General features: G+C 30.5%; 1 protein-coding gene across 3 annotated transcripts in view; it reads left to right on the top strand.

Moving 5' to 3' along the window:
- The first annotated feature begins 12 nt into the window (after nucleotides 1-12).
- LOC127709955 (protein CLEC16A-like) overlaps nucleotides 13-12,621 on the top strand; it is a 126,063-nt gene continuing 113,454 nt past the window's right edge. For all 3 annotated transcript variants that reach the window (XM_052215659.1, XM_052215658.1, XM_052215657.1), the window contains exons 1-6: nucleotides 13-176; nucleotides 6,729-6,857; nucleotides 7,741-7,874; nucleotides 8,571-8,638; nucleotides 10,581-10,661; nucleotides 11,814-11,919. In XM_052215659.1, coding sequence (XP_052071619.1) covers nucleotides 100-176; nucleotides 6,729-6,857; nucleotides 7,741-7,874; nucleotides 8,571-8,638; nucleotides 10,581-10,661; nucleotides 11,814-11,919 — 595 coding nt within the window. In that variant the 5' untranslated portion in view covers nucleotides 13-99. The remainder of the gene's footprint in view (nucleotides 177-6,728; nucleotides 6,858-7,740; nucleotides 7,875-8,570; nucleotides 8,639-10,580; nucleotides 10,662-11,813; nucleotides 11,920-12,621) is intronic.

Genomic DNA, 12,621 nt, shown 5'->3' with positions numbered 1-12,621 from the left:
TTCTCGGAAAAAGATCAATAACAGACCACAACACTGAAAATGTGACACTGAACAAGAAATTGACACTGGGCGTAATATTGATAAAAATTTACTTTGAAGATGTTTTCAAGGCAAAAGGGATGGATACCCGGATTGTTGTCAAGACCTAAAAACCCGCATTCGTTGGAACATTTAAAGTAAGATAATATAGACTTCGGTCGGTCTCAAGGTTCACATAAATAAATGTCCTGTTGCTATTTAGGGTTGCTGAACAGGATCAGGATAGCTTAAAACGGTTTAAAGGGAGCTGTCAACAAACCATTTTTACCTCTAACATAATATACGCATCAAGTTTGACAGTGTTAAAACGTGTTGAATTAAACTGCATATTAATTCCTGAGACTGTCTCAATCTTAATCGAGGGATGTAAAGGGGGGTCTGAACACGGAAACACATGAAATAAAGATTGCAAAAACGTTGCACGGAAAATAAAAAATCAGGAAAAACGAAGCACATGAAATAAAATCGTAAATATTAAGAAATAAAGTACTAGAAGTTATTACTCAGCCGTTCTTGGAGACCATGCAGTCATTATTAATGAACATGAAGACCCTGCTGTCACCTTTTAGCGTCCGCTAGTTGCATCTGATTTGAAAAAATATTATTCATAGTAAAACAATATCCAGGCCGACTTTGAATTAGTCACGGTTTACTATTTAATCAAATGCGGGACAAGCATGAAAAATTAAGAGTAACGACACGAAACAAGGAAAACAAATAAGGGGAAGCACGCACATAACAAACACGAGAAAACGAGAAATAAAACGTCAAAACACGAAAACACGTGAAATAAAAAGACCGAAAACGTTCCACAAACATAATCCTTTATCACCCTCTTATAAATCATTATTGAGTTAATCTGTTATTTAAAACATTAACTGTTTAACAAAATAGCTGTCTCGGGCCTCAATAACCCAAATTATTTGGGGATGAATGGTCAGGGATGGCACTGTTCTTCAATAATGTTGCTAATTTTGATATTATATGAACCCTTTGACCAAAACGTTTTTAGAATGAACGTCATAGGTACACAGTTTTTTTCAACTACGTCGTTTAAACGGGAAAACAAAATTTGTGAAACCTTGTCAAACTTCATTTTTGGACATTATACCGTTATTCATTTTAATTAAAGGAATTTTATATGTAATAATTAGTATTCAATAAAATTGAGAATGGAAATGGGGAATGTGCAGTGTTCTCCCCAGAATTTTTTTAAGGCGCAAAATTCAAGGGCGCGTAACTCTTTTTTTAGAGTGAACGTTTGTGATCTGAAGCAATAAGTCATAAATCATGACATGCAATATGAATTATAATGCTTTGTGTTATGTGTTTAATAATGCAGAGTATTAATAAATTACAAGAATATATATATGAAATAAATTGATTTTAAACACAAAAGTTATCTATATTCAGTCAATTAAAGAAGTCAAAATATAAATATTCATCTCTACTCTCTGCTCCTTCTAGGGATATTGTTTCAAGATAGTGTTATTTTGTTGGACAGTCTGTTCCTCAACTTTGTCTTTATCCTCTTCAGGGTTAAAAATTAAACCCCCACTCACAATAACTTTTGCTTATACCCCCTTTAACATTTCTAAGCCATGAAAACTCAGTCAGCCACTTGTCATTGAAACCAGAAACATGGTGCTTGCTTTTATCAATTGCTAAAACTTGAGCTTGGTTGGGATTAGAAGCAATGAAATCTGCTTATACTGACAGTGTAGACGGAGGTGTATTCCCCACGGTATTCCCCTTTTCATAGAAGTCATTGGTCTGAAAAAAAACTTCTACTTCCATCATCTACCATTTGCTTATAATTCACCCCTTTGTTATTTGCAGAGAACATGTTCATTCAGAATTAATAAAATGAATAGGGTTAAGATATTTGGTATACAACTTTTTAAAACATTTTTTTTTTATAAATGAACAGCTGACCAGTTTCCGTAGTTTCATATTACGCTTCCGTGCGTATTATAATTTGTTTAATCCTATCTTTGGCATATAGATATAAACGAAACTTTACAAATTCGTTAAAGTTAAAACCATTGAAATTATTTACCAGTGACATTATACAGAAGCTGCGGCGATTCTGTACCCGTGTTGATTGTCACATATTTCCCGACGCACGGATTCACGATCGTTGTTCAATGATCATTTTATTTCTAAAAATATGACAGTTTCAGACGAATTTACCTTGCAAGCAACATTTTTTCACTTTCTATTAAAGTAAATCACTCCTCATTATCTTTAATCAAACTTTATTTTAATTTTTTCAACTACTAATACTTTCATTCATAGTTTTCATCGTAAATATCTTTAGCAAGGTGTATTCAAATTTATCATGTGTATTCAACACGTTCATTGGTCGTGTTTAAATAGATTCTTCTTCTCGACCAATGAAAAAATTCGTTATATAAATGGTCAAGTGATCACACACACGATGCGTAAATTCAATGTATTTGCGATCTATTTCTTCAATTTCTGCACTTAAGTTTTTATATTTTTAATTTTCTTCAAAAAATATCTATCTTCTTGATGATCATTTACGCTATTACCTGATAACATAGTCCGATAAGGCTGAGATAAGCGTCGTAAAACTTATCAGTTATTGCGTAACACTGACCGACCCATCAGCGGTGATCAGTAACTTGACAATTTTAACCAACATTTATAATGAAAATGTGAAAATTAACACGCTGCGGGATCAAGTATTAAGGGACAGCGGCCAATTAAGACGCTGCGGGATCTACAAAAATATTATGAAGGCGCTGCGGTACCGCAGCGTCATATCGGCCTGGGGAGAACACTGATGTGTCAAAGAGACAACAACCCGACAATAGAGCAGACAACAGCCGAAGGCCACCTATGGGTCGTCAATGCAGAAATTCTTCGATTTGTTTGGAAAGTCTATTTCTCATATTCTAATGATGGACAGATATGTCCCTGTTTCGGCCAAAGGGTTAATGGGGTTTCAGATTTTCATATTTTGTAACATATCTGGAATAGTAAAAAAATATTCTGTAACACAGTATTTGAAACATTAGTGACATGATTCCAAAGCTTAGCCACATGCATACATGTAGGTGACAGATTCTCCTTCTGGCAGCCCTATAACTCAAGGCAGAATAAATCCCAAATCGCTGCAAATAATGTTATAATTTGTAAACTATATTTTTTTTCCGTTCTGTTTCCAGAAAATGGCAGTAACATGATTTGATCTGCATCTTATCCTTTCTTCCTTGCAGAAACTAGCTGCATTTATTTTATGTTTGCCACAGTTTGGCATATTCTTATATGCAACACTGTTGGTTTTTTTTTTTTTTGTTATCAGTTAACCAGACGGGCCTCATTTGTAAAATAAGTTAAAATCAGCCTTCAGTGACAATTATGATAAAATTAATATTATTTATTAATTAAGACTTCTATAAATTTCTTTACACTATTTAACTGTTACCATGTAGACCCTAATGGCTGAATCAACTAATCATTAGCTTGTTGCCCCAAACTGGCTTCTGTTTTTCATCAGGTCAATTATCTGTAAGACCCTCTTTTGGGAAAATTGAAAATGAAATTAATAGTTTTACAGTTTCTTCAGGTTAAAAAATGTTACTTCTGGTTTCAATGTTAGCAAACATCAATGTTTTGTTATGATTGCTTTTAAATTAGACTGTCACAGAGCAAATTTCAAAAGGGATAACCTTTAGCTTAATGTTGGTGTGCTTTTTTATGGAACGTACAATTCCCAGCTGTTTCATCATTAATTTGAGTCTTTTAAGAGTAGCATTTTTTATTTTCTTAATGAATTACAGAAAACTGTCTGTGATTTTCTTGTGGCATATTACATTCAGATACCCTGATCCTATCAGAATTAACTTCTTTTAAAAAAAAAAATGTTCTCAATGCCATGATACTATTTTTAGTTTCTGTGGAAACACTGATACTGTCTTGATGGAAAAAAAATATTTGATTGAAAAAAAAGTTCAGTATAGACTTAAAAACCATTTGAAAACATTTCTCCTGTCTGAACTGTAATTTCAGTTTATTAATAGTCAATTGATATTGATTCATATATTTTACTAGTATTTCTTAAGTCTGCAATTCAGAAATTTTTGTTGTACATACACCATTTCAACTGAATGCATTATATAAAGATATTGCATAAGGTAACCAGATAAGTTGTCAACCACAGCATCTTGTTGAGAAACTTTGGGCGGACCCATCTTTGATTTATTTTAGTTTTGTTGATGATATTGATTCAGTGTTCTGCCTGGGCCCTACCATAGTGTTATGTGGAAAGATTTATGATAGAATGTATTTATACGCCCGTTTACGGACGTATTATGGTATACCTCTGTCCGTCCGTCTTTCCGTCCGTCGTCAACATGTTGGACATTAACTCAAAAACGCTTCAACCAATTTGCATAAAACTTTGGTGAATTGTTCATATCTATTGATGTGAGCTCCCTTTCGTTTTTTATAAAATTTAGATTTTATGTTTCTGAGTAATGGGGTTTTATTTATTAAAAAAGGGGGGATTTTCCAGTTTTCAGACAATCACTCAAAAATGCTTTCATCAATTTGCAAGAAACTTTAGTCAATTGTTTATATCTATTGACATGAGCTCCCTTTTGATTTTTATAAATTTTAGATTTTATGTTTCCAAGTTATGGAGTTTTATTCATTAAAAAAAGGAGGATTTTCCAGTTTTCAGACAATAACTCAAAAATGCTTTCAGTAGTTCTCATGAAACTTTGGAGAATTGTTTATATCTATTGATGTAAGCTCCCTTTCATTTCAATATGGTGCCTTAACTTTGATGCAACAGTGCTATTTTAAATGTGATGGTTGTATTTGAAAATACGTGAAAGAACACTAAGATTTATATATTTATAATATAAGTTTGCAAGCATTTAAGTTAACATGATTAAGAAAAAATAACAAGAGAATTTATCATGTTTATTATTACATCATGTTCTGGGAACTGCACTTGGTTTAAAATTTTGTTACCTTACTCTTAAAATTATTTTCAAAAATATACCAGTACTTCAATAACAACTTACAATATGTATCTGTTATTTGCAAGCAGAAACCCTTTGCACATAACTTTATTTAGGGGGAGATAATTTGATATTATGTCTAGTACAAATCCGTCAAGTTTTATATAAAATTTGTGAAATAGCAAGAAAATGAGAATGGTTTGTCTTTTATTTCCTGAAATTAATTAATGAAAATGATTAATGTTCAATAAAGAAATATAATATATACAAAATTATCATATTCTAACCCTTTACACACGATAATGATTAAGATTACAAAACTTATTGGTAATATCATCAATGTTAAATATTTCACATGTTAAAAAATCATATTGATTTTACCTGTAATTTCTTAATCTTTATTACCCTTAACTAATACCTTACAATTTTATTACACCTGTTTTGTCCCTTACTTGTATTCCTCTAATCACAACAGCTGTTCTGATCAGTCCCCTGTTAGTCCAGCATATCAGACATTAAAGAAATGCCCAGCTTTTGTCAGACTATGTCCCTACTACTGTACATGCATTCTTGAAAATAAGTATGATGTCAAACTTTTTTTTCTACTGAATTTGAATGAACATTGATATGTACAGTTGACTCCCTGTCATTAAAATTTAAGAAAATCATAAACATTTATAAATTCCAGAGTCTACATCCATCTTAAGGAGAATAAAATGAAGTAAAGTATTAGAAAAAGAGAAACATGTATCTCCAGGTAAAAAAGAAGTCCTGCCCACTTTTGCATGCACAGTAGTGTATTCATTACACAAACTACATGCATGATGATGATGGATGTTTTTTAATAATGTGATATAAATATAAATCATGCTTTGTACTAGACTGCAAATTACATAACTATTGAGTTTATACATAACATGACAGACCACTCAATACACAATAACTTGACCTCATTAGACTAGTAAAAGATAGATGTTTGATCTATATAGGTCATTGTCATTAGGTGTTCACTGTCTTCATGTGTAATGATACATTTGTACATATGGTTAACATGAATATTAAATGTGCATTTCTTTAATAAAATTGAATACAGATGATATATTTTAATCATTTACATATATATAACTTTTGATTTACACTGCATTAAACAAAAAAATAAGAAATCTAAATTTTTGGAGATAAAAAAAGGACTTAGTTTCAAGTCTCTTTATCCATTGGTCCCAGGTTTACTAAGAAACTACAATAATTTTTTGTATTAGGTAATTTCTTCTGTTTTAAAAAATATAAATATAAGTTGCAATTTAAAAGAAGTTATTATATAAATTAGTGACCAACCTAAATTGACCTGAAAAATTGATCATCTTTCAAAAAAAATCTGCAGCAATGTAACTAAAAAATATGCAATAGTGCTATAGCAAGTTTTTCTTGTCCACCACCACTGCTATGGAAGAGCAAAATATGATTGAAATTATACACACAATTCTTCCAATCTTTCCATCAGTGATTTCAGATCACTTTGATTTGTAAATGTCTTGCAATTACAAATCTATCATTAGAAAGTAGAATATTAACAATCTACTTGATATCCGTTTCAATAGCTTTAATGATTTCATTATCCTCATTTATATTCATAAATTTATGGACAGTCATTTATCCATAATTTTATATTTATGCATATTTTCACCTTTCCAGATATTTGTATAGTTTATTAATGAAGAATCAGACAATAACAGAGAACAACAGGAGTTTATTAGTAGAAACACTCAGGTCAATATCTGAAATACTCATTTGGGGAGATCAAAATGACAGCAGTGTGTTTGAGTAAGTATATGTATATATAATAACACTAGGTAGATTGATTGATTGTTGGTTGTTTAACATCTAGTGGCAAATATTTCATGCATGTCCAGGACGAAACACTAGGTAAAAACATTTAAATTATAACTCAGTAAGTTTAAACTTATTCATATTCTTCTGTGTCATTGATTGTATCTAGATGATTTATTTTCCTTCTTTCCGAATAAAATTTCTGTTTCTATGCAAAATGTAGCTATTATTACAATGCAGGTACAAGATGATTGGTAAAATGTTAATTTTTATTTATCACAAGGTCAGGTAATAGCCTAGTACATGACTATCTTACATCAAATCATGTCAGTTGTAAAAGAATATGTTTTGGAAGTTACAGGTAGTCAAAATCAATGTTAAGGTATATATTAAACACTTATATCTGCTATTAAATGAAAACATTAATTAAAAATGAAAATGCTCTTTGCTTACATAATATACAGAGAAAAATATTATGTGAATAGTAGTAGTGTCTCCAAAATAAGGTATCAAAAGTTAGAGCTTGATATTAAGAAACCATATTTCACTTAACATATAAGATAATATTTGATTGGTTAGGTGGCTGGGATTGACAGGAAAGATAATACAATGGTCGATAACAATGGAGGGATCATTAATTTTGATGTCACAAATTCACATATTGATGTTAAACCAGCTTTGAAAGTACACTATTCAAGCGTCATTACAATATCACTTATTATGGTCATTTAAGTTCTTCCGAAAAATGTTGTTGTGCTTGAAATTTATACTTTTATTTTCCAACCAGGAATTTTGAAAGAAGATATAGATTACCTATAAATGTTTCTTTTAATTTTCCTGGTATATTTTTACAATATACATGTAACTTTCATTTTAGCTTTTTCCTTGAGAAGAATATGCTGTCATTTTTCCTGAAGTATTTACAACAAAGAGCAGGAAGATATATTTGTGTACAGTTACTACAGACTCTCAACATTTTATTTGAAAACATCAAGAATGAGACATCTCTGTGTATGTACCACTCCCAAAACATTTAAATACAATATAACCTCATTATACTTCATAATATTATTATTTTGTATATTCTAACTACCGATAATTTGATTTGTTCAGAATGAGTCACATGTTCAACTGTATTTTAAAAGGTAGACTGAAAACAGCAGATAGAAAAGTGATATTGCACAGTTATTTTAAAATGTCTAACAATAGAAATTCTAAAAACTCAATAACAATAGAAATTCTAAAAACTCAATAACAATAGAAATTCTAAAAACTCAATAACAATAGAAATTCTAAAAACTCAATACTTTGTGATGCAATTGTAACAGCCAATCAAAGGAATATCTGCTAAATTTCTAATTTATGCGTATAGGCAATAATAACAAATTGTAGCCTTTGAATGAGGATATATGGACCTCTGACTTTGTCCTCAGTCGATACACTTCTTTCAGGTCGATATATTCTCTGATAAATTTCATATGAAGACTATTAATGTACAGTATCAATAGGGGTATTTTTTTTAGAAGAAATAGTCGTGTTGTTTTGAGAAGCACCATACATATACATCTGTATAGTTTCTTATCCCTATCAAGAGTCATGAATAAAACCAGATTGATCTTATTTAATAGAAACTCTAAATGGAAAATGTTCATCTCATCAAAAAAGTAATATGTCTAATAAATGACATCTCAATAACTTTTTTTGCAGATTACTTATTGTCCAACAATCACATCAACTCAATTATTGTTCACAAGTTTGATTTCTCTGATGAAGAGGTATGTACTTCTTAGTATAACATTGTCCTATCTAGGACCAACATTTTTTTTTTATTTTAGGAAAATTTTATACCCAGATGTAATTAGTTAGCTGGGATGGGTTTTTTTTTTATGAAAAGCACATTTTAAAAGGTTTAGATTGAAACATATTTACCTTCAGTACGATGCAAATTTTTTTATTGATAATGATTTTGTTTTTTCTAAAAATTATAAAGCAATGTATAAGTAAATAAGAAATCTGTCACATTAGGCCTCCTTGAAATCTATTGATGAAAGTTATTTACACATGATTGCATCCAGAAAAAACATCAAGAAGTCAACATTTGGTCTTTGATAATAAACAAGAGTTCCTACCTCATGAGGAGCCTCAGTAGCAGAGTGGTCTAAGTTGTTGAACTACTGTACCACTAGGCTGTCAATACTGAGGTTGTAAGTTCGAACCCTGCATGTGGCAGATGTGTTTGAATCCAATCTTAATGGACTAGGATTGTCAGTTTTCCTGGTGAAAGTCAGTGGTTCTTTCCAGGCATTCCAGCTTCCTGTACCAATAAAAATTGACTGCCACAAAATATCCAATAGTGCTGAAAGTGGCATTAAACACCAAAAATCAATCAATCAATCATACCTTATGACAAGCTCTAAATGGACCAAAGTCTAGACAGATTAAAGGTTGACATCTACACAAAATTTCTAAAGGGACAAAAACCTTAAAACACAATGACAATGACAATCTTGTACAAGGTCCCAGATTTGGCATAGTAACATTACATAGGACAGAGTTAATCTAAATACTGGGATACTCAAGGTTAACTGATTCCTCCCTATAAATTCTCTTATCAGTTGAATAGTAATAGGTATTAATGAAATCTACATTATAGATCAGCCCAAAAGACGCTAAAGATAATGGATTTCAAACAATGAAAAAATCTTTACTAGGATTAATAATATAAACATGCCTTCAGTTACTGACTCTCAGTTACAACAAGCTGATGGTACCTTTATTATCTAAGTGTAAATAGGAAATTGATATAAACAATATTTATCTAGGATTTATCAACAAAATACAAATACAATGTACAAACTTTTTTCTTTTAAGCTTACAAGAATTTATTTGAAAAGCTAAGTTTTATCACAGGCAAATGAATTTCATATTTTTTTATACTGTAGAATAAGAATATGTCATAGCTGAAATTGATATAATTTCAGACTGAGTTATTTCCCTTGAAAATCTTATTTCGTAAAAATATGATATTATCTTGATAAATGAATTCAGGTATTTTAACATTAGTTTAAATCACAAGAACATTTTATATTATGTTATTATTGAAGAAAATATAGATAAGTTTCTTGGTGTATAATTTTTATTTGTAAGCCCTTGAAAATATTTAAAACTCTCCTTACATATTTTTTATTTTACCATATGGTATTTTCTTTAACTTTAGCAGACAATGTGCCTGTACCAAGTCAGGAATTTTAATATATTTGCTCATCTAGTCAAGTATTACACTTGATATAATATCAACAATAAATTGTAATAGAATCGGAGAATGAGAAGTTGTGTCAAAGCACTTGTCATTTCCAAACACTTCAAATAATCAGTATAAATTTTAAAATGCAATTGTTCATAGGATGTGACCAGACTGAATATTATTCAGTATTACTGTTTGACTTATAGCATTTCCTGTCTAATCATAATAAATAGGACCTGTATATATATATATATATACATATTTTTTTTATACAAAATAGAGCTTCCTCTTCACACTTCATAAATCTTTTAATTAGGTCATTTACTCTGAAGTAAATAAAATAAATATCTTTCTTGTTAAAATATTTGTTTGTATTATGTGTTTTTAAAAAAATGTAAGAAATGAATGTTAAAGATATATGTGTTCATTTAACATTTTAAGGAAGCTATTCATATAAAACTGTTTATTTGCAGGTCATGGCATATTACATTTCATTTTTGAAGACACTTTCCCTGAAGCTTAATAAACACACAATACATTTCTTTTACAATGAGGTAAGTTTTGATTATAGTTGATTCATTCAATTTGGATGTAGAATTATTTGTGGTAGTTCCAGTGAATTTTGTAGGTCAGCAAATACAAACATATAGTTAAGAGGTTTAAGTCATTTATAACAACTAAAACAAGAATTTCTGCTTAATATATTAAATGTTTTTGTCTCCATGAAAATAGACTGCTTGAATTCTATAAATATTCAAGAATGAATATCAAAATTTCACATTAGGAATTGGCTCGTTTGGTAGCTGGTTTTATATCCTATAATTTTTTAATGATACAAACAGTACCACTCATTGAAAAACAAAGACAAATGACCAGGAAGAGCTCCGTTCATTTGAAGTCTTAATGATTAACACAAGAGTTTAACCCCACAGCATCCAAGGAGAGGCTCATGTTTTGGTCATCTGAAACAGTTTTAATTCCCTTTTGGAACAAAAGAAGTAACAACTTGCCCATCAAATTAATGTATGGATGTAGAATGGATATTCATGAGATGAATTATCAGAAACTGGAAGAAGAACATTAAAAAAACAATACTGTAAATCTAGTATAGCAGTGTGTAGATTGATCTGGAAAAAAAATTAAGTGTAATTATTTATATACCCCCGCTTTAAAAAAGTGGGGGTATACTGCTTTACCTCTGTCTGTCCATCCGTCAGCCCGTCCATCCGTCCCATGAATATTCTTCGTCGCATCTTTCTCAGGAACTACATTACAAGGATTTTTGAAATTTGGTTTCAGGGTTTATATGAGTCAGCTATACTGTGTGATGCGTTTTCAGATTCATCACTCAACAACTTCCTGTTTACCTTATACTTTTAGCGGGCCGGGGGTATCATTAGTGAGCAGTAGCTCACAGATTCTCTTGTTTATTTTTGTTTTTACATATGGTTTCCATTGTTCTTCAGGAAAACCCAATGCATGGATATAAAAATCATTAATTTTATTGCAAGTCTTTTGCTGCAATTAGAGTTTAATATAAAATGCCAACATGAACACCTTTTTCAATATGATATATTTACATATTTTTCATAAACCTGAATTAAAGCATTTTGTTAGGAGACATTCTGATTGTTGAAACTCTGAATTTATCCTATTCTATAGCTGATAATGTTTTATAATGATTTTTTTAAATTATTAATTTTCAGCACACAAATGATTTTGCTCTTTACACTGAAGCTATAAAGTTCTTCAACCATTCAGAATCAATGGTTAGAATTGCTGTGAGGACTATTACACTTAATGTTTTCAAAGGTATACTTAACTGATAGCTGATAATTTTTAAAAGGGGAAGAAAAAGACTATGTTTTTAAACAGTTGGGGAAAAAATATGACAAACATACCTAACTGGAAGGTAAATTAAAAAAATGGGGGAAGTCGATAAAAAGTGGCAAAATAAAATGTTATCATTTTGGAAAAATTCTTTTAAATGACTACTACATTGATTTACTTCTTTGATTTATTTAATGTCTAGTCAAATATTATACCCCCACTGGCACTATATTGCATTCACCTTATCCATCTGTTTGTCTGTCCCTCCAACAACTATTATATTATAACACTTTTTTCAGACACTACTGAGCAGGAAAGTAAGCGATGAGTTGTAATGTGTCAACACTTTACAGATCTGTCAGATAACTACTTACTGTTTGTCAATACTTCAAATTTTCAATATATTGAATGACACTAAAATTTGTTGCCACACATTTCTTCATTACTACTTAACAGAATGACTTCTTATTTGGTCAGCAGCTTGATAGCGATGAGTTGTAAAATGTTTGCACTTTTAGGATCTGTTAGACACCTATATACTATTTTCCTATTATTTGAATACGATTGAAGGTATGCATTGCGAAACATCTTGTGCATTCTTGTTTTATCTGTCAAGGATAAGATTTGTTTCAATTTATACATTAAAAGTAATGCCTTGTTAGTCTTGTAAAAGAATGCTTGCCT

Source organism: Mytilus californianus, unplaced genomic scaffold (assembly GCF_021869535.1).
Source record: "Mytilus californianus isolate M0D057914Y unplaced genomic scaffold, xbMytCali1.0.p SCAF_7, whole genome shotgun sequence".
NCBI lineage: Eukaryota > Metazoa > Mollusca > Bivalvia > Mytilida > Mytilidae > Mytilus > Mytilus californianus.
Note: the sequence above shows the minus strand (reverse complement) of the source record. Positions and strands in the feature narration are given on the sequence as shown.